Source organism: Elgaria multicarinata, chromosome 5 (genome assembly GCF_023053635.1).
Source record: "Elgaria multicarinata webbii isolate HBS135686 ecotype San Diego chromosome 5, rElgMul1.1.pri, whole genome shotgun sequence".
Classification (NCBI taxonomy): Eukaryota; Metazoa; Chordata; class Lepidosauria; order Squamata; family Anguidae; genus Elgaria; species Elgaria multicarinata.
In genome coordinates this window covers 44,341,343-44,369,318 of record NC_086175.1, presented here as the reverse complement: position 1 = coordinate 44,369,318, position 27,976 = coordinate 44,341,343, and the positions used below count along the sequence as shown (strand labels likewise).

The window sequence follows — 27,976 nt, the reverse complement described above, 5'->3', positions numbered from 1 at the left end:
TTTCCTAAATAAATTGAATCGCTTACTTTATCTTGTTTAAGAGATCTCTTCCTGTTTTTCTATAGTTCTTGCACTGTGTTTTGACTTAGATTGTATTTTGGTTTGTGATTAATTATAGCTGCCTCACTTTAAATTCTTCTGATGGCATCCGGGAGTCAAAGCGATATTATGCTAATTGTGTAACAATTGGTGGGGGAGCAAGATCTTTGATTCTCAACATGCTATCTTATATAAGGAGAGGTTGAAGGTAGATAGAGAAACAAAGAGGTATTCATGAATTACTATGTACTTGTATTTTTGAAAATTGCTAACACTGAAGTGTAATAGTATACAGTAACCACCAGATGGCATTGCAACAGATCCAATCTTGAGGTGGGTGCTTCTGTGTGTGTTTTGGGGCAAGTCCTCTTGTATAGACACAAGTTCATTTACTTTTTATTTATTTGATTTGTAACCTGCCTTTCTACTAGGAAATGGCACTCAAGGCAAATAACAATATCAAAGCCAACACTTAGAATAAAAACGTAATTAAAACAATCATAGAACAAATACATTAAAAACACTATTCAAAACAAAATGCAACAATAAAAGAATAAAAACTGCACCCAGCCCAACAGATCAGCTTCATGGCAAAGAGCTACATGACTAAACATGTCTTTGCATGCTGTTGGAAGGGCAGTAGAAAGGGAGCCAACCTAGTGTCCCTCAACAGGGAGTTCCACACCCTGGGAGTAACCACCGAAAAGGCCTTCTCTTATGTCTTCAGCAAATATGCCTCTGATGGTGGTGGCACTGAGAGAAGGACTTTCCCCAGTTTTTAAATCTTTTCTGGGCAGGATCACTGAGAGAGAAGGCAGTCTTTTAGGTAGCTTGATCCCAAGCCTTATAGGCCTTTAAAGGTCATAACCAACAGGTCGAATTGTGCCTAGATACAGATACCAGGTATAGTGCCTTACAATCTTCCAAATGGAATATAACTACGGTGTGCATGTCTGTGACCCAATCAGACATCTGCATTGACTTTCTTAGCACCTGATATGTAGGTTTTATAAATGTATAGGTTGTGTTCTATGTAATAGTTTCCTTTTGTAATACATTCAATATTGAAATACACACAGTGGGATCTTTTCTAACAAATAATGTAGCTGGCTGCTGTAATTCTCATTAATCAGGTGGGTTATCACAAAATAAGTAAAAGCAGCAGTCGTGTCATGGGTAGAGAGACTGTGTTATAGCATTTCAGGCCCAACAATAATGGCTAAAAGTGGTAATTGATGCATTAAAATCACCATGAGAGTCTACAAGCTGCCTCTGCCTCCCAGGAATGTGTTGTATTTGTTTGAGTGGCACACTCAAATTATAAAAAATTAGACACTGTTAGCTCTTCAGACTTGTCAGATGTTAACTACCATGTCTCTTCGATTCTAAGACGCACTTTCCCCCCATATAAACATCTCTAAAAACGGGGTGCGTCTTAGAATCGCGGGTGCATTTATTATTTCTTAGAATCAAAGCTTTTCTTCTGTTGGTGGTACTGAAATTAGTGTGCGTCTTAGAATCGAAGAAATACGGTATTGTCAGAAATATTCACTTTGCACTAATGTTGTTAATTCTATAAGTGGGTAATATAAAAGTATTTTCTATGCTTGCAACTTATTAAGTATCCAATGTAGAGAGCATGCGTGCCTTTGTTTACACCAGTTAGCTTCTAAAGTTCTTGGGGACATTTTAAAGAATATTCCTTTCAACCTGGGATACTGACTAGGTTCACCCAACACAATAACCCACACTTAAGGGGTGGATTTTGGGTCCAGTGGGTTATTGTTGAAACTTGGGTTATCATGTTGTCTGAACCCAATTTGCGTTCAGACAACAAATGTGGGTTCAGACAACACAACCATGAGTGTGGATTATTGTGTTGTGTGAACCCAGTTATTTGGTGAGTTCGCATGACATGTTAACCTACCCTGGTGAACAAGCTATGCAGTGTGGGTTGTTCGTGGAACAACCCATGGTGAGGCTGGCAGATGATCGGGCTTACCACGGGTTGTTCTCCTCCTTTCCCCTTGGTCCTCCAGCTGGCTCCAGCACATATCCCAGGGGACTTTGTGTCAGAACCTTTCCTGTCGGCCTGTCCTGTCCTCTACCCAGTCTGATCATGACCCCGTTTTTGTTACCTGGAAACCTGCTCTATAGGGTTGATCAGCATAGGAGGTACTGCTGGAGGCTCCAGGTGGAAGAGGAAATCATAAAAGATTGCCCTCCCCCTGTTTGGAGACTCAGCTGGATCTGACTCACTTCCATGAATGGAAGGAGCCCTTCTGTTCACAGGACAACAGGATGCAACCCAATATTTGTTTCAATCAGTACATCAAAAAGCAATTGCAAGGTGAATTGAAATAAATGCAAGATTATAATACAGAGTATAAATAAAGTACAGGACAGAATTTTGATCTTTGGGATCTTGTTATAAGTAGTCATTATAAGCCTGGGATTGACAAAATAAACATTTCTATCAAGCATTAAGAGGGATAATTTGGAGTAAGAATTCTTTAAATTCAATTGGTTGATTGCTAATATTTTCTGAAAATATAAATCCCAATAGTTAACCATTTGCCCCATTTTTACAGTTGCCATTCAGGTTTTCTGTTTATTTTCTGTATCTGGTGAACCGAAGGGCAAAAGCCAATGGGGTGCCTACACTGCTGTCGATTCTCCTAAGACCTGCCAATTCTGTTGTGCAAGCGGTTGCCACTGTTTGCACAATGGTAATTTAGTGCTTCTGGGGCAACCTGAAACAAGCAGAAACATCTGTTTTTAGAAAGAGGCAGGTCAGCAGAGCTCACGTAAGGGTGCTCCATAGACCTGCTCTTTCCAGAAATGAACATTTCTGCTTGTTTTGGGTTTCCCCTAGGATGAGCCAAATCTCTCTTGTGCACAACGGAATTGGCAGGACCCACTACTTGGCAGAAGGGAATTGGTGGGGTGTATGGGAACCTGGGCTGTGAGTACACTGCTGGCTTCTGCCCAAAGTTGCCTTATTTTGAACAATTTTATGTAATGTATTTGATAAAATTAAGCTTATTTAAAGAAAAAACAGACACAATTAAGTTTGTAGCTAAACATGGTAATACCTTTAATCCTTTAGAGAGGTCAAACTACAGTGGGTATTAATACTGCAGTAAATTCATTCATATTCTCCCCCCCTCCAAAAAAAAGGATGAAGAAGAAGAAATCAAACTGGAAATAAACATGCTGAAGAAATATTCCCATCATAGAAATATTGCAACTTACTATGGTGCTTTTATTAAGAAAAGTCCTCCAGGACATGATGACCAACTGTGGGTAAGTGCATCCTTTACAAACATGATTCCTTCTTCGTCAGTTATAATTTGAGGGAATTGGGGTAGATGAACATGATGTAGAAAATAATGGAGTAGTATCCTATTTTAAAGGGACTAATAAGTTGCACATTAGTGTATCACAACCTTATGAAGAAAATGGTTGCCCATTGCATCTCTGCATGATCCACTTTTCTGGGCTTGTTTCCTTCCAATCAGGGCACACCCAGATCAGTGACTCTTACAGAAACACAAAGGGAGAACTCCTCTGAGAGTGAGTTTTTATTGTTGTTTTAATCTTGCTCATTGTGAACTTAAATATTTTGCAGCTCAACTCTATACATGTCTATTCAGAAATAAGTCTTCTTGAGTTCAGTGGGACTTACACCTTGATAAGCAGTATAAGATTACAGGCTAATGGTGCAAGAGTGAAGAATACTTTTAATTTTAATTATTTGGGGAAAGGTAAGCATGCTTCTTAGTTCTTAGATTTTGAAAACACCGATCTAGCTCTATGAGGTGCAGACAGCATCAGCAGCAGAAGAATTAACAGAAGAGGCCTGAAGGTTCTTTAGTCCAAGTTCCTTCACTGTGGCAAGACTTTCTTTAATCCAAACATGCCAACAGCCCTTAGTACAGGACTTTTATTACTAGTCACCTGTTTTTACTTTATGTATATAATATATAAGCAGTGTTCTCATGCAATATATTAAACAATAATGTAATGATAAGTCAGAATCCTGGAGAATTCTGGCTTGGCTATGTCTGCCAGAGGAAATGGCTAAAGTAATCAGAAACAAAACAGCAGGCACAAGTTTAGTGTTACGTCTGAACCTGGGCTCCTGGCTTGTCTCTTCCCTGATGCCAGGAATTTTAAAAAAACTTAGCTTCAGATTCTGACTTGATAGCAGAGTGAGAAACCAGGAATCCTGATTTGAACATAATGCTAGTTTCTGATTAATTTCTGTTTATGTAACCACTTCCGCTAGTGAGAGAAGCCAAGCAGGAGAAACCAGGCAGCATGCAGAAAGATACTGCTCATAAACACTAAGCCATGATTCTCCAGAATTCTGCCTTATCCTTTCATGCGAGTGCAGTTATAAAATGGATGCACATTTCTTATTCTCTTGAAGCTAATGTATTCATGTAAAATAAAACTTTATAAATGGCAAAGGGTTTTGGATTATGAGCTGCTTACACTGAAATGTTTATTTGTCCTTGTGTGATATTTCTCTTAATTTTCCAGTAAGCATTGCTGCAGTACAACACTTGTGTCATATATGGGCTTAAAGTATTTTGAATGACTGCTTTTGCATTTTGGCCTTTCCAGCTTGTTATGGAGTTCTGTGGTGCAGGCTCTATTACAGACCTTGTGAAGAATACAAAAGGAAATACTTTGAAGGAGGACTGGATAGCATACATCTCCCGAGAGATCCTTAGGGTAAGGAAAATGTAATTTGTTGTATTTTTACTCAAGCACATACGATTTAAGCTCTCACAAACTTCTAGTAGACTTTGGCAATGAAGTCCATAGCTTAGAAAGGAATGAACAGTAGTTCTCGAATGGTAATCTTTTTAAAAACAAACAAACAAACAAACATAAACTTAAGCCAATTGGTAAATTATCATTTTAACACAGTCTATGTGCACTAGAAACTATAACAAGTGCCATGATTGTATGTTTCACTTGTAATGGAAAAATGCCTGTGGATCTATCCAGCAGCCTGAATAAGATCAAATTTTCCAAAGCTGATTGCTAAAACACAGTCAAAATATACACAGTCAAAATATATGATCACATCTTTATCTACAGCTCTGCAAATTGCAATGGATAATAATGTGTAAGATACGTTTTATTTGTTCATTTATTTGATTTGTATCCTGCCTTTCTACCAAATACGGTGCACAAGATGTCTTGCACATCCACTCCACTCGGCTATTATAGACAATGTGATGCTTTGGATCAGTAAAAAGCACTGCATTTTATTTATTTCGGCACCAGTAATGCTCTCTGCTTTGTATGTGGTTCTTTTCCACAAAGCAATATTGATGTTCTAATTTAGAAGTGCAGAAGGAAATTAATTTCAGAATGTGTTAGTTTTGTTTTACTAGTATCCAGTTGTAAAGGCCCCAAAGATTTTCCTTTGTGTTTATTTTCTGGTATAATTTTTGGGTGCCTAATATAGTTTGTACTAAGTTTTTAAAGATAACATTATTACTAAAGACATAAGAACAACCCAAATGTATATCTCAGCACTATTCAGATCTGAATTGCTGAGTGCTTATAACAGCTAAGAGAAGTAGTAGATCCTCTGTTGCCTTTTCACTGCTTTCAGGCTGAGCATAAAGCTCGTCTTTGAATGCTCCAACATTACAGGCAACTTTGTTGATTTTATTTATTTATTTCATTTCTGTGCCACCCAATAGCCGAAGCTCTCTGGGCAATTCACAAAGCTTAAAACCATAAGGTAAAGTAGACAATATAAAATATGGAAGCTTAAAACCAACATTTAAAACCACAATATAAAAGTACAACCAGAATAAAATGGAGCTGCAGTGCATTGATTTAAAATACAGATTTAAACAGCAGAGTTAAAAGACCAGGATGGTAAAATGCTAAAATACTGGGGAAATAAAAGGTCTTCCTCTGGCGACGAAAGAGTACAATGTGTGTGGCAGGCAAACCTCTCTAGGAAGTGCATTCTACAGCTGGGGTGCCACAGCAGAAAAGACCCTCCTCCTGGTAGCCACCCACCTCACTTCCTTTGGCAGGGGCTCACAGAGAAGGACCCCTGAAGATGATCTTAAGGTCCGGGCAGGTACATATGAGAGAAGGAGATCCTTCAAATAACCTGGCCCCAAGCCATTTAGGACTTTGAATGTTAATACCAGCACTTTTAATCTGGCGTGGACATGACCTGGCAACCAGTGCAGCTGGAAAAATACTGGCATATAATCTTGCTGCCCTCCCCCCAAAAAATTCGACCTAAAAACTTTTGATACCCTAACATTCCAATAATGTATTTCTTTATTCTACTGATAACTTCATATTTGTCTGAAAATATGTATAATCAAATCACAGTTACATTGAGGGAGCAATCTTATGTCTCCCTAGGGGGGCATTGGGAGCCAGAAAACTGCGCTACCCATCCCCTTGTAATCGGTGCAGAGAGTGCAGTGCTGGCTACCTCTCTGCACTCACAAAATGGAGCGCAGAGATGGGGGAAAGTAGGTGTTCCTGGCGGAGGGGGAGAAGGGAAGAAAGCAGGGGCTGCAGCCATACAATAAATCCTACAGCTGCCCCAGCCTCCTCCCCTCCCTCCTCCTTGAAGACTCTGCTAGATGGGCGAAAATGCCTATTCTAGTTCCAAATTCAGAGGCTTATGAGTACCTACGTGCATCTCATAGGTTTGCGCCCTAAATAAAAAATAACAATCCAAGTCAGTATTCCTGAATATTATAAGTCTAAATGTGTGTTTTGGGTTTTTGCTTGTAATGTTGGAGGAATGCAAAGCAGGGCTTTACATGCAGTAGTTAGGAGTGCTATCAGAACCATTTAGGGCTTTAAAGAGCAAAACTGACACCTTGATTCATGCCCATAAAATAACTGGCAACTCTTGGAATCTTGTTTATGCTGCTGTAATATGTAAATTGTATTTTACTCTGGAAAAGAACTTGGGTTTTGAGTGTGTGTCCTGCCCTGTCTGATTTCTGGAGATGTCATATAGATTTCTGGAGATGTCATATAGATATGTCAATCAATCTGAGATGTTACTGTACCATGTGTGACAGTGTAGATCCTTTCCCTCCAAAAGGAGCAGCAGTTTGTATACCAGACAAAAAACAAAACCAAACTACTCCCTTCCAAGGCTGCCATCTGATCTGGTCATCTGTCTACAGAACCAAGTTAGGTCCAGTAAAGTCTTTATGCTGCAAACATCTAGATAAGATCATATTCTTCCTTGAATAAATAAATCCTTCTCTCCATTCCATTACCGTACCAGTGGCAGCACAAGTGTCGCCCTTGCTACTGCCGCCGTGTCCATCTCTTTCTCTCCCCCTCCCACATCCATCACCTCCCCTCTCCTTCCACCTGCCATGTTGTCTCCTCCCCAGAACAGCCTGTTCACTCTTCTGCATCTCCCATCTAGTGCTGCTCTTGAAAAGACCCACGTCAGTTGGAAAAGGTGCTTGTCTATGCACCACTCATTCTGCAAGGATCCATAGAGTGAACAGTGGCAGTACCAGCAATGGAGTAGAGAGGCTGGTAGAGGACACAACAGCAATGAGGATGGGGGGCATGCAATGGTGGTAGATCCTCTTGGCCGGTTGCGGGGACAGCACACAATTCACCATTCCTCCCACTCCAGCACCTGAGGCAGGGGATTAACCCCACCTTATGAGAGGGCCGGCCCGGTTTAGGTCTACTATCCATAAGTCCATCCATACCTATGTTTAGTCATTGATACCTAACAGAAAAAATAAATAGGCCAGCTTCTGCAAGACTTTGCTGCCATGTTGCCTTCAGACAATGTTAATTTGCCAGAGAAAACTAGGAAAATCACTATTTTAAATCTTGAATAATTTCTTCTTGGATTCATAATTCACATGAAGTTCTAAAAGTTCAGTAGGTGCCCCACAGGGACTTAACATTATCTCTTGAAACAGCTTTGCATGTTACCTAATGCCCGGGAAAGGAAGCATGCATGATTCATGCTTCCTGTACTCTGTGCCCTTTGAAACTTACAGATCTCTTCTCTGCCCCCCCATTCCCCCAGTACCCCGCTGTCACTTCCCATACAGTAAGAAGTAAAAGCTTCCAATGCAAAACCAGCATAAGCGTTCCCCTGCAAGATGAAATAATTGAGTAACATGTCAGGCATTACAAAGAACTTTGGAGAACAGGAAGCAGGGACCACTTCCTGTTCTCCTCTCTGTGCCCCCACCCACGCCAGCACATTTGGTAATGTTCAAAGTCACTATCTATATAAAAGAAAAACAATGTATCTAGAATTTGGACTGATACCTCAATGTTACCATGATTTAAGTTTGTCGCATCTAATTTGCATCCATCTCTGGAGATTCAAGGCAAGTAGTAACATGCAGCACTAGTATGAAAAAGTAGTAAACAGATTTTCCTAATTACTCCTTACGTCACATTTCTTCTTAGCCATCCCTTTTGTAAGCTGCATATTTCTTTACTTTTTAGCCTTTTCTTGTACAGGTAAGCATTCCCTATTCCTTGGGGAAATGATTTGCTCTGCTTTTCAGTACTTCCTCACCCAGTTTAATTGTCCTTATAAGAATAGTTTTCATCAGGTATGTTTTAGAAATGCTATCTATACTTAAAAAGAACGTGTGAAGCACACTCATATTCCACCTATGCAAAATGTGTGCATAAACCTTTACAACTTTCCTTATGCAAAGACGGTGGCATGTTACCAAAACATCAACAGGTGAATTACATTGGACATGTTGAATTACACTAGACAAAAAATAATTCCTAAATTGACTAGGGCATGGACTTGTAGAATGTGTGCACTGAAATACAGTTAAGGACACTATATAGTGGCTAACTTAAAGGGGGAAAGACCCTATGAGCTGCCTTTTTTTAATGCAGGGATTGGCCCATCTTCATGCCCATCATGTGATTCATCGGGATATCAAAGGGCAGAATGTATTGTTAACAGAAAATGCAGAGGTGAAGCTGGGTAAGTTAATTAGTCTAATCTACTCACTTTCTTTTGGCATGGTCTCTGCTGTTTCTGCTCTTCCATGCAAGTGACAACATGATGTAGCATTAGTAAACCGGTTGCAGAGGAGAGGGATAACTTGAACATTTAAAATTAGCGCTTGCTGGTGTTAGGTGCACAAAAGATGGGCCCACAAACAATACTTTTTGTGATATAATAAGTAGCTAAATGTTCCCTTTTAGGGCACTGATTCATGTCTAGATTTCAGTGTGGCATTTGTGTTTTGATTCTACTCAGTCTCAATTTAGTGACTTTTTTTCTTACGTATCATTAAGGCGCTTTAAATTGTATTTTTCAGACATAAAGATGCTGAGGTGCTGCTGCTGTCATTTGTGTCTGATAAAAGATAAAGAGGATGTGTGGATTGGCTCTCCAGTGTGTGTTCACACTGCTAAAAAGAATTTGTACTACAATCTTTGAATCTCAGAAAAATGAATGAATAAAGCGACCCTTATATGATTATCGTCCCCTTCTTTCTTAACCCCCCTCCCCACAAATACCAGGGATTTTGTATGTAACTGGATAGAACAATTGCCTTGGTGGACAATATCCTTTGCAGCTCTTTGTTAATAAGGACTCTATATTTTAATGAGAAATTTCTTGCTGGTAAATAGGTGAGAGGTACTGAAGAGTTGAATATTATGCTGTACACATGAGATGAGTACATTATTAATGGAGCATGAAGGCTGCATCTGTCTCAACATTCATTTTAATTGATTGCCTGAATTGTATAAGCTTGTTACATGTGAATTGTGTTGTCTGCATGTCTATTTATGTTGCAGTAATTTTGGAGAACTAATTTCAGTGTGTTTTGATTGTTTTTTCCTATTAATGCAGTGGATTTTGGTGTTAGTGCTCAGCTGGATAGGACAGTTGGTAGAAGAAATACTTTTATTGGAACGCCTTATTGGATGGCCCCAGAAGTTATTGCCTGTGATGAAAATCCAGATGCTACATATGACTACAGAGTAAGAGAAATATTAACATAGTAGTTAAGATGTATTTACTGCATACTAGCTATAAGTTGTGTACACGGGTTCTTTATCATTAATACTCTATGCGAAAGTCTTAATTTTTTTCTTTTTTCTGAACAAATACTGTACTACAGATCATTAAGTAAAGTAGCAAACAGGCCCAGTCTAACTGGAAAAAATAATGTATATAGTCCATCTCTGTATATGGAATTGGTTCTCCAGGGCTTCAGACAGGAGTCTTTTCCAGCTCCTCAACCTGGAGATGCCAGGGATTGTACTGAGGACCTTCCGCACAGAATCATATGCTCAGCCACTAAGCTACGGCCTTTCTCTGTACATCTATCTATCTTTGTGTGTGTGGGCGCGCGTGTACATGCAACTTGCTAGCAATTGTATGCACACCCAGTTGAATAGATACATGTGCAGTCATCAAAGCTGATACTTCTATTTTATTATGGAATTCTTTTCATGTAGAAAAACATAAAGGTGCCCTTAGTTACCATATGAAAGAACTATGTCATACCTAAGGCAAAAGAACTTCATTACAGGCACAGGCTTGTTTCAGAGGATCACCTAAACCAGGTGATCAGGAATGATCCACGAAGAGCCTCTGGTTTATGCACTGCCCCCTCCTCTCTTCTCCCTGCAAAATAGGAGGAGAGTCCACTTTCAGTTTCGTGTTACGCCTGTGGTCTTGGATTCTGATTTCTTACCCAACTTAACTAACTGTGGAAAGAAGCACAGTTCCTTGAGTTTGGACATAACATGAAACTGAGGTTTGTTCTAAAGTGAAATAGGAAGCTTTTTCTCATTGTATGCAGAGGTGGTAGAGAGGGAAGCTTGAGATTCATTATGCCTCATTCCCAATTACCTTATACCATGGTTTTGGCGGTTGTCTGAAACTGGGCTCAGAAATTGGTGACAATATGCTTAGCTGTTGTTTTATTTTTCTCATGAATGTCAATAGCAGCAACAAACATCAAACTTCAAGGGCTATCTCTGTTAAATATAGTTCTTAAGAATATGTCTCCAAAGAAAACATATTAAGAATATGTCTCTTAAGAATATTTCGCCAAAATAGCTTTTTGGAACTCTCTAAGCACCTCTTAGCTTCCTTTTAGGCAACCACAGGGAGAAGAAAGAATAAAATATTTAAGATCTTGAATGCTAGAAACAAAGCTGTAGTCTAAATAAAGTCAGAGTCAGTTGAGGAAATTGAAATCTCTCATTGCCTTCAAGAATCAGATCTTACATCAAGACTGGATACTATTTTTGTGGGGGTGGGGTAGGGATATCATAGTGCTCTGTTCGAAGGATGGTTCAATTTTTGATTGTGTGAGAGAGAGGAGAAGGGAAGAATTAGAGAAAAATGGGGTTGGAAACAATAGTGATCCTTTCATTTGTGAATGGTTGCCCTTATAAAAGAGATGGGAACAGAAGGAAGTGATGTAGGGGTGGGAAAGGACTTCTTCAGGGATTAGGTAAAATGAGTTGTGGAAAAGCATGGAATGGCTATTTCAAATTTTCCCGGTCAATTCTTTGATAGTCTTTGCTTACTTTGAGCTACTTCCAAGATTGCAGAAATGACACCTCCTTCCAGATATGTATCATTATGATTACAGATGGTGGGGGAATCACATGTTTGGATACACCACCATATAAAGTAGTAACTGTCAAAGAGAACTTCTCCCTGATGCGCTAGCTTTCTATAGATAGGCACCTCGCATGGTACTTGTGTTTTTTCTAGGGGTATGGTGAGGGGGGAATGTGTATTTTTTTTCAGTGGGGTGTATGTGAAGAAAAAATAACAATATATGCAATTATTAAAAAATACTTTGAAGTAGTAAAGACTGCATTTGGCAATATAAAACTGCCTGCAGAGATGTTAAAGAATAGGTTCTTGTAACTTAGTTTAATTTTTAGTGTATATGTGTTCACAGCTAAATAATACATATTTTCCGCCCTCCCTAGCAAATTTTAAAGAAATTAAGCAATTTTAAAAACATTAAGTTGATGCAATTCTGATCTTCCATATGTAGTACATCAGGAATTGTAATTGTCTGAGAAGGGGAAATGGATAATATGTTTGCTAACATATGGTCTCTCTTTGTAGAGTGACCTTTGGTCATGCGGCATTACAGCCATAGAGATGGCAGAAGGCGCTCCCCGTAAGTGATATATATCCATTTTCTATTGCCCTGATTTTAGCTGAAACCTATACTTTTACATACTCCTTGTAAACTAAACTTACACTTGAGATTTCTGAAAACGCAATGGTGAGTTTCTGTTTCTTTAGGTTTTTATCCCACCCCCTCCTGCAGCAATTTTTTAAAAATGCTATAAATAGTAGTGCTATTTGCCAGATTACTGTGCCAAAGCATTACTTTGCAGCGATTGTGGTTGTGCAAAGGCAATAGAAACAAAGCAATAGGAGAAACCTTGTAATACAGAATTATTGAATCCATATAAACTTCTGATGAGAGAGACATTTAATCTTGGAACAGATATGCTATAGCATATGCATACAAAATGTTACAAGGCAATACTGAAAAGGACCATCTTGCCAAGGAAATGGGTCTTAAATCTTTCTTTTTTTCCCATCTCCAGTTTCTATGGGTTATACGAAATTACAACTTCCATTCTTAGATCTTTGGCACTTTATGCAACAGATGGGCTCTCACATTATAGTTCTTTGTGTGTGCTTGTGTGTGTGTGTGTGTGTGTGTGTTTGTTTGTTTGTATGTATGTGTGTGAAAGAGAGAGAGAGAGAATGTGATTCAACTCATCCTCAGATTAAGAGTTGTCAGGAATATTAGTGCTTGCTACTGTTCTTTGTAGTCACTCATACTCTCATCATTAGCTATTTGGAGTTGTGAAATACCTGTAGATATTCTATCAGCAATAATGATAAAATTAAGCATCAACTCTGCAATAATAATAATAATAATAATACTTATTTTTAATAAAATACTTATTTTTAATAAAAATAATACTTATTTTTATTTCTAGCTCTCTGTGACATGCATCCAATGAGAGCCCTATTCCTTATTCCCAGAAACCCTCCTCCACGGCTAAAATCCAAGAAATGGTATGTGGTTACTACCTCAGTTTGTTTTATTTTCTTTTATTTTTTGTTATGACATAGCATCTTCTCTCTCACAGGTAGGCTTGTGTTATTTCCGTAGTCCTGAAAAATACTGTTCATCTGGCTGAAATCAGTCTTCTGGGCTACTGAATCAAAGCCCCCAATGAGATGTTGCATCTATTACTTCGACTTGTCTCTACGTAAGACTTATGCTCAGAGACATAGGGCGAAGAGGCACTGTGTTTTTTTCGATAAGAGCATCATATTAAGCTGAGAAATTGTGCAGCCACTAAAAATGAAAATGTACGTTTTATCCCCCATATATAGGTCTTAATTTCTGACATAAAATGTAACAAGGGAGCAAGACAATGGCAGTGACTCCTAGGTTTCATATTGAAGGTGTTTGTTAAAACGTATGAAGGCACTCAATGTAATAATTGTAAAAGATGGATAGTTTGGTTGTCCTTCTCACCAACTGAGAGAAATTCATTAACGCTTAAGTAGAATGCTTTTAAGACAGCTATATTTATGCATCATTTTCACTGAGAAGTGTGCATATGCAGAAGCTTTATTTTAAAGCCACACAGAATTGTCGGTGAAAGTCCTCAGTACCAGTATAACTAATGTTTTTTTTGTGTTTTTTGGTTTTTTTAAATTTCTTTTCTTTTCCTAGGTTTTAAAATGTATGTTTTAAATTTTGTAAGACTGCCTTGAGGCCCAGTATTGGGCAAAAGGCGGGATACAAATAAATATAATAATAATAAATATAATAATAATAATAATAATAATAATAATAATAGTGATTTTGCACCTCATAATTGAAAATATTACTTGCAAATTTTAGATGTTGAAATGAAAAGCTTGTCATATTGGATGTTCACTTGCCGCAATTAGGTCCTTCTTTCCTTTAATAAACTCAGAGCATTGTGCGGCAAACATTTTAATCCACACCCGGTAATCTGGTTTGTCTGAGGGTCAAACTAAATGGTACTTTAATTGCCTCCTACCCATTTGTTCTGTAAAACCCCTGTCCCCAGGGGTTAAATAAAGAAAAAAGTATCTATTGTCAATGGTCATTTCCCCCCTTTTTTAATCCCACCCCCCCAGGGTGGGGTGGGGAGAGTTTTAGGAATAATACAGTCAGGGAAGAGTTCAATCTTCCCCTTCTGGTGGACAGTTGTCCCAATCTGAATTGAAACCATTACACTACAGTGAAATAAAAGATTATCCTCAGCAACGTACTATGCAATTCATATAAAGATAACATAGTCCGACCCTGAGCAGAAATGCCCCATCCCAACACTTAATTGTTAATATCCCAACCCAACACATTAGCCCTATATACTAGATTGGTTCTGTGGTCCTGATAGGTAAATTGTAAGCCTACCAAGCCAGTTATGATTCTCCTTAGCACAACTAACTGCATTGCTTTGGTTAGCAAACACTATTTTACGATAACCCTCATATATTGATGACTTATCACGGTATCTAACATGAGTCGGTGACCCAGTTCAGACAATCAAAGAAATTATGCTTTATTAACAACCATGGGTTGTTTGTGAGTGATCGTGAGTAAGCAAGCATGCTGGCTCCTGCCTATTTGGCTGGTTCCTTTTTCCACTTTGTTTGCCGTGACAGCCAAATCTGGAACTCTGGGTTGTTGAAGGAGAAACAACCCAGTATTTTAACCCAAGAACAAACCATGGATTAAAACTCTGGGTTATTTCTCTCTCAGCAACCCCGAGTTCTGTATTCAGATGTCATGGTGAACAATCCAGGAACATTGTGAAGCAGAACGGAGCAGGTGGAAGCCACCTTGCTTGTTTCCACATGCTCACAAACAACCATAGTTTGTTAACCACAGGTTGTTTGATCATTTGACTTGGATTATAAAGAAGAAGTTATGCATTTCTTGTACACAGTGATATAGAACCTGTATAAAAGGGCGTACTTCAACTTCAACTCCAAATTCCTTCTGATAGAGGACTATTTTTTTCCATCGCTTCTGATGCTACTAAATTTTGCATGGTGGATATATATTGTTTGAACACTCCCTGGCATTCATATTAGACCAATATAATTTTCCATGCTCAGTCTGATTAGGAAAATACAGTTTCTAACCACAATATTCCCCACAGAATATTTATGTGGTATATAATGACTTGTATATATAATGACTTGTATTGTATACAAAACTAATACGAGAAACAGCTCTAGATAGTTAGTAAGCCTGTTTTGCTTTTCAAACTGGTCCAGGAAGTAAATTGCTTTTAGTGCAGTAGATTCACCTGTTCTTCTGCAACTTGGATTGCACACTTTATATAGCTTTTTTAAGCTTTAAATGTGTTTTTATTGATTATTTGACAGCCACTGAGACCATCAGGATGACTCCAGTTATGTTCAGGGGTGTGGGCTTTCTGTGATGATGATTGAAATATATTTTTACATAAGTCAATATAAATATATTTTTTATTCCTTAAAGAAATGAAATGATTCCATTGTTATTGCTTTTTTTGTTTGCCTAAGGTACAAGAGCAATATTAATTGGTTGGCTGAAATGGGTGCTCATTGTAACGTTAAAGTTATTTCCTCACAAAAAATGGGCTCCATTTGAACCAAGCTTTTATTGCTTTCTTTACCATCTATTGGTAGAAGGACTATTCTCTAAATTTGTGTAGCACCATTGTCAGCATGTAATATTGAATCAGAAAAATGAAATAATTATTTGTGTGACTTATAACCATAAAATTCTTAACAGTTCTTCACTTACAAACATAATTTGCTATAGTTTGTGAAGTAATGGTCATCACTTTTACTTTACATTTTGTGACTTTGCCATATTTGTTTATCAGAATTTGGTCCTGCCAATTTTTAGGATACAAAGGGCTCTTACCAAATACATCTGTCTTATCAAATGACTTAAATTTGTGTGATTTATTTTTGTTTAGGTCAAAAAAGTTCTTTAGTTTTATAGAGGGCTGTTTAGTGAAGAACTATATGCAACGACCTTCTACAGAGCAGCTTTTAAAACATCCATTTATACGTGATCAGCCAAATGAAAGGCAAGTCCGAATCCAGCTTAAAGATCATATAGACAGAACCAGGAAGAAGAGAGGAGAGAAGGGTATGTCATCATTTTGAAACTACAACCACATTTGTGTGTGTGCGTGTGTGTGTAGTAGTGTTGTTGGTATTAGAGCACCTGCATTAAGTAGGTGCTGTACATAAATCAATATAAGACACAGGCTCTGTTTTATAATCTAAAACTGGTGGGCAGAAAGCAAATCTCCAGATGTTTTGAATGTCAACTCCCAGCATTCCTGACGATTGGCCATGCTAGCAGAGGCTTCTGGGAGTTGAAGTCCCAAAAATCCAGAGATCTACCTTCTGCCCATCCTGATCTAAAACACAGCATATAAGAGAAGGAGAGTAGAAGGAAAAAGTAAAGGATGGAGATCAGTTTGATAACATCAAAATTGAGAAGTTAACAGGCATGTAGTTGGGACTTGGTGATTTTGCTGTGATGGAAATTATGCAGAGACCCAGTGGCCCTTGTCCTCTGTCTGATGACAGGGGCTGGAATGACCTTTTGCTTTGACAGCAGAATGACCTCTGCTGTCAAAGATCAACTAATATCTGAGACACAGATATTATACATGCACATTGGTGGCTTAATTAAATCTTATTTGAGTCCAAATATATTGAAGACTTTGCTTAGTCATAAGTCTCAATTGTGTTGGAAGGATTTTATTTTGTATCACACCCTTCTATGGAATTTGTTGTTTTGTAATGGTGTGGTCTGTTAACATTCAATTCATACCTGGTAATCTCTCACCAGGCAAGCTGAACACATGCATTTAAAGAATGTATAAAAACTCAGCTCTTAGTAAATTTTGGTACTTAGAGGATTTAGAAATATTTTTACTAAGATTCAAAGATCATGCAACTAGTTCTGCATACCCAAAAGGCTTTGAACGTGTTTCCTGAGCAGCAGTATCCACTCCTCACACCACATGGAAACTACTTTTGAAATGGGAAGGAATTGCAAAAGCCCCTTATAATATAGCATGGCAGCCTCCTGTTTAGAGGAGTGTCAGATACAGTGTCAGAAATCGCACTGGTTGCACCTGAAATAACACTTTGGATCCCCGACCAAATATTTATCTTTGACTTGTCCCAAGCCCTGAAACAGTAATTTTGAGAGAGAATCAAGAGTCCTTTGTAGAGTGAGGTAGAGGGGGGGAAACCTAATGGTTATATTGTGCATCTAAATTTTTTAATTGAATTTCTGGTTTTAATATTTTTGATTTGAAATATACCCATTTCATACTTTTCAGTTGAGCAAGAGGTATTGAACACTCAGCAGCAAAATACTTTTCTTTTGAAAATGAAAGCACACAATGATGGATCTCTCCCAAATATAAGGAGTTGGGATGAGTATCTAAAGCAGCCTCTCTAAAATTCATTAGGAAGAGTGTCAGTGACTTTTTTTTTACATTAGAACTGTAGATTCTAAATTAATATTGAAATTCTCTTTTATTACACTTTACAGAGAATTCACTTGATAAAACAACTTTTGCATAGAACTCTTATGTTTTGTACTGAATCTGTGATTATAAGAGAATTGTTGTCATGACTGTTGTTCTCTCCCTCACTCCCAACAGATGAAACTGAATATGAATATAGTGGAAGTGAAGAAGAGGAGGAGGAAGTGCCTGAACAAGAAGGAGAGCCAAGGTAATGTAACTCCGGTGATGGACCAATCATAAATTTAGGCAAGTCAGTTTAAATTTAGTGAACATCTGAACTAGGGCCTTGCTCTTGAAAAACAGGGCTGAAATCCTCAGTATAGTGATGATGGCTAAAGAACAGAAGCAATAAGACTTCAGACTTGCAGAATCTACTTTTTTTTAATACTAGAATCCTGAAATTCACCAACCAGAGTCTGACGTACACTTAGAATCGAAGAATTCTGAGCTGAGGAAAATGTTTTCAGTACTAAGACTGAACAGATCTTACAGTCCTTCCACAGAAAAAAAATCCCTTTTGGTTACACCCTGTTCCTATTTTTAAACGATTGGGAATCAGAAATCCTGTGCTGGAGATCATCCAGAAATCTACTAGTGGGTCCCCATCTACCTACTAATTACCCCTGGGATGGAATGAAGAGTCATAATGTAGTATAATCTGAGAGAAGGCCTATCTTGTCTTTTGCCTTGGCCCCTTTTAGAATTTTCTCCCAGCTTAAAATACTTGTTGCATTTCTTTCATAGCATGCAGCTTCACCTACTGATTATCTTTACATTCTACAGGTGCAAGCGACATACCACTAGTGGGGATGGTGTGTGTGTGCATGGTGTCGCAGCCATGGAGAGAAGGCATAAGTCTCATCTTCCTATGTGTGGCAACTCCCCAAAAGTTGCCAGCCAGCTCCAGACACTCTTGGATGAGACTGGTTATCTAGATTCATTTCAGTTGGGCTTCAGGCCAGATTTGGGCACAAAACTAGCCTTGGTCACCGTGTATGATGACCTATGTCAGGAGAGAGAGAGAGAGACAGGGGCAGTGCAACCTTGATCTCTCAGCAGGTTTCAGTACCATCTATGGTACCCTTCTGGGACAGTTGTCTGAGTTGGAAGTGGGAGGCACTGCATTGTGGTAGTTTCGGTCCTAGAGATGTTCAGCTGTAGAAGATGGTATGTGGAGAATATTGCGTGGCCAGCTATACCCCTATCGGCACAGGGATAACCTGGCTTCAGTTGTATACGCTTTTAGATTACTGCAATGCACTTTATGTGGAGTTGCCTTTGAAGATAGGTCAGAAGTTGCAGCTTGTGCAAAATGTGGTGGCCAGATTGATAACAGGGACAAGATGGTCCAACTAGATAACAACAATTCTGGCCTGCTTTCACTGGCTGCCTGTATGTTTCTGAGCATATGTCTTGGGTATATTAGAAATAAAGCAGGAAGTAGGGTATAAGTATTTAAGGTAAACTAAAAAGTAATGGCTAGGTATAACACCTAGTGCAGAGCCACTGTTTTTAACTTTTGCAAACCGCCCAGAGAGCTTCAGCTATGGGGCGGTATATAAATGTAATAAATAAATAACAATTACAAATCCTTAGTGAATTATCATGTTGCTTAAAACTGACAGAAAGAAGCAAGTTATGGAATGATCTCCCTGACGAGGCCCACCAGGTGCCAAAATTGTCATCTTTTCTGCATCAGGTTAAAACTGCCCTGTTCTCTCAGGCATTTGGCAGTATATAATGATTGTTTGATCAGGTGTGGGATTTTGTCTGGCTGATGGTTTTAAATTGTTTTAGATATTTGTTGTTGTTGTTGTTGTTGTGTTCACGCTAGGTCTTGAATCATTTTTATACTTTATAATGTATTTTAATGGCTTTTAATTTTTGTGAACCACCCAGAAAGCTTTGTCTGTGGGCCGGTATAGAAATATAATAAATGAAATGAAATGAAAATGCCTGACTATGCCTGTAGAATTTAAAGAAAATCAAAGGTGAAGCTGCATGCTACGCAGTAAGCATAAAGAGTCATTTGGCAGCATGAGCATTTGAAGCTTAACTATGAAACTCATTACTTTTGCCTTGGCTTAATTCTTCACTCAAGGATAAAGATAAAATGCTGTTTTAAACTGTTAGCAAGGGCAGCATAAAGAGTAGTAGTACATGGATACTCCTGGGTCTCATGACTGTTGTAAGGAGAAATCTTAGCTTGTTCAACAGGAAGTTCTTGAAAGAATAATCCTACTAAGGGCCAAAACAGACCGTACTTTAAATCTGTGTAATTTTTACATTAGACAAAGTGTTGAGCCACTGATCTTGATCTTGATCTTAAAAAAAAACAAAAACTTCCCAGGGATCCTGATTCAGGTCTGGGCCTCTGCACCTACTCTCGAGTAAAAATGAGGGGGAAAAGATGTTGCTGTTAGACTCAGATTTAAAGTAATGTCTGTTTTGGCTCTAATACAACAGCATGGGACATGTTTCTTGACACCGTGATAAACGCCTCAAAGCACCAACATGCCTGAGTCATCATAATAAATAACTATTGAATACTGAGGTCCAGTTAGTGTGTGTGTGTGTGTGTAATAACTTTTCTTTAAACTTAAAAGAAACATTGACTTTTCTCTTCATAATTCTAGACTAAATTAACTTCTGATTTCTGCTCATTCCCCCACCCTTGTAACTGTATCTTTTCAGTGGTCTTGGAGAAAACAAAGAGGTAAAATGAAGAAGTTCACTATGTACTCTGTTATTTACCTCGTCGCTTATGTTTGGGTTTTAATAATGTTTTCCCTTCTCACAGTTCTATTGTTAATGTGCCTGGAGAATCTACCCTCAGACGTGATTTCCTGAGATTGCAGCAGGAAAACAAGGAACGTTCTGAGGCTCTTCGGAGACAACAGCTGCTACAGGAACAGCAGCTACGAGAGCAAGAGGAATACAAGAGGCAGCTGCTGGCAGAGAGACAGAAACGCATTGAACAGCAGAAAGAGCAAAGGAGGAGGCTGGAAGAGGTAGAAACAGGCCAACAGGCTGGGTTTTTTTCTGTATTTGTTTTTGACTTCGGTGAAAGGGCCAGAGGAATATAAATCCTTGCCTGAGATTTTTCACATTTACAGCTCCTAAATCTTTGAAGTATCCATAAGCAGTTCATCCTTCCAAATTCAGCACCTGCTGCCCAGCATTTGTAATGCCAGCATCCTTCCATTGAGGCAATAGGTCTAGGTATTAAGAATAACTAATACGAAGAAGATGCTTTAGTGGCTTGTTTTTGCAAGTTCCTTTCTATATTTGAAATGGTTGAATTTAGCACTAAAGCTTGGTGGCAGTAGGACCATATATCCTGGTAAAAGTAATAAAAAATCATCCTAGGCTGAAATTGCCCAAAGTAGCAAACCATTTGTCTGCTGGATTGTTCACCGTTTGATCTCTAGTAGTATGGTTTCACCTTTTTAAATTGTCAATACTGTTTTCATCCGACTCTAGTCTTGAAAAAGAATAGGTAATCATTCACATTTCTAGTGTTTACAGTATGCTTGAGTGGCTTCCTTAAATTGTTTGCTTTCTTCCTGTCTCATGAGACAGACAGTGTTCTTCTAGAATGTCTTACATACACATTGATTGGGAGAGTTCACACAACAGGACAACAAACCCTGCAAAATAAGTGATGCAGCGTGAGTTGTCAGTGGAACAACCCATGGTGAGCCCGGCAGATGATCAGGCTTACTGTGGGTTGTTCACACCCTTCTTCCCCCTCGGTCCCCCAATTGGCTCCAAATTCCCCTGCCTGCTCTGATTGTGACCTTGGTCATATTCGGAGGTTTTTTTTAAAAAAAAAAATTTTTAGTGCACCAACATTTGTGCAAAACGGGGTCAAGATGATGATGATGATTTCAGCCCCAGGAATGTGTCCAAATGTTTTTGTAATTTTTGTCTTCTTTTTCCCTCTTTTTTGAGTTGTTTTTTCACAATTGCAGAGGTGTGCAGTTGTGTCTGTCAAACCACATATAGCCTTGTCTATTGCCTTGTATGTTTCAGCTGTCAAATGGAACAAGGTGTGCTAGGAAACATGCAGGGTAATTGACAAGACAGGGCTGCATATATACTAATTTGAAAGCATTCGACCGCTGACAGATACGGAGGAGGAAGGGGGTCATAGCGGACCTTAGCAAAGTTATCCTTAAGTTTTAAAGTGCGGGATTTACCCTGGGGGGGGGGATCTCCCCTCCCGTTCCACCTCTCCCCAAAGTGGTTTTAAGGGTGATCTGGGGTCCATCCCATTTTCAGAACTCCCATTTGTAGTAAAAGGGGAGTTTCGAAAATGGGGTAGGCCCTAGATCTTGGGGGTCCACATTTGGGGGGAAGGGTTAAAGCCTAATCTGGATCACCTCCTTCTGCTTAAATGAACTCCATCTTTGAAGTAATGTCTTCTTTGGCTTTTAGTCTTAGAAGAATGTTGGGTAAGGGTAACATAGATAGTGTGCAACTATTTCTGTTTCTTGCTTATTTCAAAATAAGCATAGGGACCACAACATAGATTAGACCCCCCAGTCCATGTTTAATCATTCCCTCCACAGCTGTAACCCCCTCCTAAATACAGCCCCTTTGTATGGCAATTAGGAATAATAAAAAAAGCTTTCATTGGCACCAATAGTATTAAAAGTAACATTTAGTTTGGATCCAAGACACAAGGAAACAAATAAAAAACAGTGAAAGTATGTGAGGACTGTGTCCTTAAATCACCTTATCTATTGCAAAGAGATGTTTAAGAAAGCAAAGCAAAGGAAGTTAAATGAAATGCTTTTCAAGATTTGAAATCCCTTTTAGTACCTTCTTCAGTGGGCTAAGCTCTAGATTGTCTGTTTTGGATAGTAGATTTAAGGGGGGGGGTATGGTATTTTCCAATTGATGTTTTCAGTTTGGAATTAAGGAATGTTTTATACATTAAAGTAGCTTCTGGGAATGTATTGCCAGCGCTATAAAAATATGTGCTCCCCCGCCCCAATACTGGCACACATCCTAGATGGACTTGACAGAGATGGTCGCAGACTTGTATTGGGAATAGATGCAGAAAAGAGAGAAGCATTTAAAGAAGAGTTTAAAGCTGCAGTACATTTGCAATATGTTTGTAGCAACCCATCCCTTAGGATCCACATAAGGGTTCAGTTATTGGATCCACCTTTATTGGGAACAACTAATATGTCACAAAGTAGTGAACAAGCTTATGCATTCCCCAAGGCTCTTCCAGAGTAACGGAAACCTTCAGAGCACTAAATACATACTCCACAAGCTTGGTGCTACTCTTTTTTAAAGCAGCACCAGTGCCTTGTAGCTAGATGGAACTCGAAACACATAGCTAGCAGAGAGAGAAATGGGTCCTTTACTGAAAGAGTCAGATGGCATTAATTTATGGCAGCGATGAGCACTGCTTCCAAGCCCTTAGCAGTTGTTAGAAGTTTTAAAATATTACTACAATTCAGATTTGTAAAATTCTAGTCTTAATGGTGGTGGACATTGACTTTAAAACCTGCACCCATGCCTCAGAATACAGGTAGAAAGAAATGACTGCCTACTAAACTGGAATAATTTTAAGTTTCTTAAGAAATGCATTATTTATAAATGCATTTAATTGTTTGAGAAGCTAACTCAAGTCAGTTTCTTTAATTGGAAAAATAAGTAAATTGTATCCACTTGCTGTAGCTTGGCATCCAGCATGTACAAGTGAATGGTATTTCAGTTACATTAATGCCCAATTGGTTAATAGAAAGGTTAGCTGCCGCCCTCCAATTTATAATGTTTCAAGGGTGGTCCATTCTGCTGAACAAATTTCCCACCCTAGTTGTCTTTTTTATTTTGCACATCTTGCATTTTCAGATGGTTATAAAAATTAATCTATAAGCATTGGGCAATACATTTTTAATGTGCAACGTCCTTGTTATTTGGGGCGTATTAACTTGTCCTCCAAATTATACCAAAAGTGAAAACGTTGGTGAGCCTTGGTGTTTCTCTCCCTCCGTCGCCCACCCCCCGGCACCCCAGTATAGATAAGAGTATTACATCTAAATAAACAAGATCCTGTATTTCCAGTATTGAGTGAGTCAGGGAATCAGGTAGGGAGTCAGTAGTCCAATGGACTACCAGTTGGCCTTGCTCCAGCTTTCCTGGGTTGCCCACTGGGTGGTTGGCACACAAGAACCCTGCAAAGGCCGAACTGCCTTGGGGGAACCTGAATCTTGCTTCGACTTTGGTGCTGAAGCGAGGTGGTCAAGCCCCAAGGTGGCTCAAGTCTAATCGGGGCTATTTCGGATCCTCCAAAAGGCCTCCGAGGCGAGGCGAGGAGCTGTGCACAGCCTTAATTTTAATAATAACTTTAGTCTTTGAATAAAACTTTATTTTAACATAGATCTCCAGCTATGTCCCATTGAAAGCAATGGAATTTATATTTATTTATTTACTTGTTTGCTTATTTGTTTATTAAAACATTTGTATCCCACCCTATTATCACTGGAAACTCAGAGCTGCGTACAGATAAAATCAGAACAATATAAACATAAATAATTTGCAGAGCTAAAAACGTATTAAATAATTAAATTAAAACTGGTAGAAATGTTTTATAAGCAATAAAACAATTAAAAACAATTAAAACTATATGTAACCATGGAGAATTTAGCCCTTGAAGGCTTTGATAAAAACCCATGTTTTAAGTTGGTGCTGAAATGAAGCCAGTGTCGGCACCAGTCAGGCCTCTAGAGTATTCCACAAGCGGTGTGCCACAACAGAGAAAGCCCTCTCCCACGTCCCCCCGTAATGTATGTCTCTCATTGGGACATACATTATGGGACTTACAACTCAAATTTATTGGACTGTGCTCAGTAATTTAGATATTATTTAACTATTTAAAGACTTGTTGAAATTAATACATAGTTATCGAGCCTATGTAGTGCGACATGTCTTAAAATGCAACTAAGGAGCAATCAAATGTCATTTGTTTTCATCAGGCTTCTAAAAGTCTATTCCATCATTGACAATGGCCACAGTCAGACATGACGCCAAACAGTAGTTTTAACATTATGGGAATAAACTACAGCAAGCTTCAGGCTTTGCTCCTCCCCTTCCAGTGTAACCATGAGAAGGAGATTGGAACCATCCATTTTATGTTAACCACAGTTTAGTGTGTGTAAACTGAAAATTCTGGTTAATCTTTAACTGTGTTTAGTGGAAACAAATCAGCTTTGTAAACAACAGAAATTGCCTTGATTCCACTAACTGTAGTTACGATTATGCATGTTGGGTTTAGTTGGTATGGCAAACTAGGATTACTGTACAATAAAAGTGAAATCTTCCAAAGACGCATGAAGGGGAGCGTGTGGACCCAAGGTTTGACCCAGGTTGTTTGCATCAGGCTAAACTTAATGTGATGTCTGAATGCAGCCCTTGCATGCAATGGAAGTATCATGTTGGGTATGGAAGTTAGGCAATAAGCCACACTAGCTAGGGACTGCATCAGGCTGCTTTGAGAGTATATATATGCAACATATACAAGCATTTTGTATATACAACATTTAACTGAATATTTGCATGGGTACAGCCCACATAATGGAAGTTATCTTCAAAATCTGATGGCAACCTATAGGAAGTATGAAAAGTATTTACAGTATGAAAAAGAATGGTTAAAGAACTTAAATGGAGTTTCCAATCTCACAATTTATTTGCACAATGTATTAGTATGCTTTTTATATATGCATCTGCTTGAGTTTTGTGTTTGTTTCATGTTGTCCTTTATTGTTTGTGTGTTTTGGTTTGATATTTATTAGCTCTTTTGGGTAGTTGCTACCTGAAGAATGTGATAAAGGTTCTTAGTTAAATAAATGCAGGCACCGACAGGTCATTTATCATCTTTCTGAACTACTATTTCAAACTGACACAGCTATGCTTCCAGTTTTTATATATCCTTGTAGAGATCTATTAATAGTGCTAGAAATATGGATAGGCAAAATCTAGATTTGGAGGAGAGAATTGTTCTTGTTGATGGATTTCAGGAAATTTAGGTTTGCAGAATCAGATTATGGAGGGAATAGCATTCAAAATGCAGAGAGAAAAATTGGTCATGTTCCATGTCATCTTTCACTGACACACATGCATGATGTTTATTTTTAAAAGAGATAAAAGTTTGAGCTGGTAAATATATGTTCTTTTCAAAAGTTTTGAGTGTACCAGATTCTACACATGAACTAATGACAGGGGAAATAATGTTTTCATGACCATACACATTAGAGAGCACAAAAATAGCTAATGAACAGGTAAGCAACTTGAGAGCTGAGCACTGAATATAACTATCGGGGCCTTTGGCACATGCCCTTCTAGATTTGTCATCTTAAGATTTCGTTAAAAAACAAAACAACAGCAACAACACTAATGCTCTCATGGCATCATTCCCTGTAAATGGTCACTTCAGGCCTGAATAATAATAAAGTTTGTTCTCATCTTGTCATCCTTCAGTGGTCCAGAACATTGGATGCTCTTCACTCCATTCATTAGGAAGCAGAGCCCTTTGAAGCTCTGGGCTATATTCACTCTGGGCTTCACTCTGGGCTATATTATTATTATTATTATTATTATTATTATTATTATTATTATTGATTAATAATAATTTTCATTTCTATAACTCCCTATAGCTGGAGCTCTCTGGGCAGTTTACAGCAATCTATTAAAGCTATATCAGCATTCAAAAATTCAACATGATAAAAGCAGTCTAATTTTTTTAGCAAAAAAATACATTAAAAAATTAAAGCAATATAGACACTAAAAACAATTCTAAGTAAACAACATTTCCTCTAATAGGCCTGGTTCAAAACAGCAGACTTTGGCCTAATCTACACCAAGCAGGATATAGCGGTATGAAAGCAGTATATAAAAGGCAGGAGCCACACTACTGCTTTATAGCAGTATTTGAAGTGTACTGACAACCGTTGGGGCCCATTGACACATACTATATAGCACTTTCATAGTGCTATATCCTCCTTGGTGTGGCTCCTGCATTTTATATACCGCTTTCATACCCTTTTCATAGTGTGCAGTATACTTCTTGGTGTAGATTAGACCAAAGATGCCCATCATATATCATTAAATATATAGAGAGTATATATAAGAAAAAGGTCTTTATCTGGCTCTGAAAAGATGATAGTGTTGGTGCCAGTGTACCTCCCCACTTTCAAAAGCTTGTTTGTTTCCTTGGGAAATATTTACTCAAGTCTCTGTGATAAAATACCTTCACTGCTAAAGGAGATGATGTAAGAACAAAATGGTGGGTTCTATTTTAGTTTACAAACTAAAGTACTGAGGAAGTACTTATTTCCGTTTGCTTTATTTTCCCTGAATTCTCTTAACTCCAGAATCCATGATCTTACAAATGGCTTATTCCCAATTCTTGCTTTAGATGCCACGTGGAAGATCCTGAAATCATTGTGTGGTCATGACCCTCCACTTCACCAGTAACATTTGTGGACTGCTCACCATCTGATCCACTTTAATCACATACTCTGCTTCTGCACCAACAGCACACCGTTCTGGTGGCATTTGGTTTTGATCCATATGCAATTTGGATAATCCGTGTGTTGCCAGTGGCTTCCATTATAATATTGCCAGTCATTAAAACATTAGGGATTCTCATTGTAGAAGCCTATTTCTAAATACTCTTCAAGTTCACAAGTATCTTAACTTGATACAACAGAAAGTTTTGTTTTGGGTCATGGGAGTAAACACTCTGTGTCACTACAGCTCCCATCATCCCTGACTATTGGCCATGCTGCCTGAAGCCTCGTAGAAGTTGAACTCCAACAACAACTGGAGGGCCACAGGTTCTGGGGGCTGGTAAAGGAAGAAACTTACTTACATATTTTTTTTAAAAAAATGCAGCAACAGAGAAGAGAACGAGAAGCTCGGAGACAGCAAGAGCGAGAACAAAGGAGGAGAGAACAGGAAGAAAAGAAGCGATTGGAGGAAATGGAAAAGAGACGAAAGGAAGAAGAAGAGAGGAGGAGGGCAGAGGAAGAAAAGAGGAGAGTGGAGAGAGAGCAGGTAAGTCTGAAACAATGGAAATGAATTAAGTGGGGTTTTCTCTCCCTCCCACCCCCTCTCCCCTCCCTCTGAGTAGAAAAAATTATTGAATAACAGCGTTAGGAAGCCTCTAATGGCTCACTTGTTTAAATATAAGAATGTGTACAGCAGTTAGAGGCTTAAGTGGCATGCAGACTGCATATAAAATTATTTCTTAAATATGCAGCACAGAATGGCTTCA

The 27,976-nt window shown here is 38.5% G+C and overlaps 1 protein-coding gene across 4 annotated transcripts in view; it reads left to right on the top strand.

The window, feature by feature from the left end:
* Nucleotides 1-27,976, top strand: part of MAP4K4 (mitogen-activated protein kinase kinase kinase kinase 4) — a 170,351-nt gene that overhangs the window by 101,503 nt on the left and 40,872 nt on the right. For all 4 annotated transcript variants that reach the window (XM_063126235.1, XM_063126234.1, XM_063126237.1 and 1 more), the window contains exons 4-13: nucleotides 3,220-3,345; nucleotides 4,672-4,782; nucleotides 8,962-9,052; nucleotides 9,932-10,062; nucleotides 12,182-12,236; nucleotides 13,078-13,156; nucleotides 16,102-16,277; nucleotides 17,818-17,890; nucleotides 20,483-20,693; nucleotides 27,595-27,756. In XM_063126235.1, the coding sequence (XP_062982305.1) occupies nucleotides 3,220-3,345; nucleotides 4,672-4,782; nucleotides 8,962-9,052; nucleotides 9,932-10,062; nucleotides 12,182-12,236; nucleotides 13,078-13,156; nucleotides 16,102-16,277; nucleotides 17,818-17,890; nucleotides 20,483-20,693; nucleotides 27,595-27,756 (1,215 nt within the window). The remainder of the gene's footprint in view (nucleotides 1-3,219; nucleotides 3,346-4,671; nucleotides 4,783-8,961; nucleotides 9,053-9,931; nucleotides 10,063-12,181; nucleotides 12,237-13,077; nucleotides 13,157-16,101; nucleotides 16,278-17,817; nucleotides 17,891-20,482; nucleotides 20,694-27,594; nucleotides 27,757-27,976) is intronic.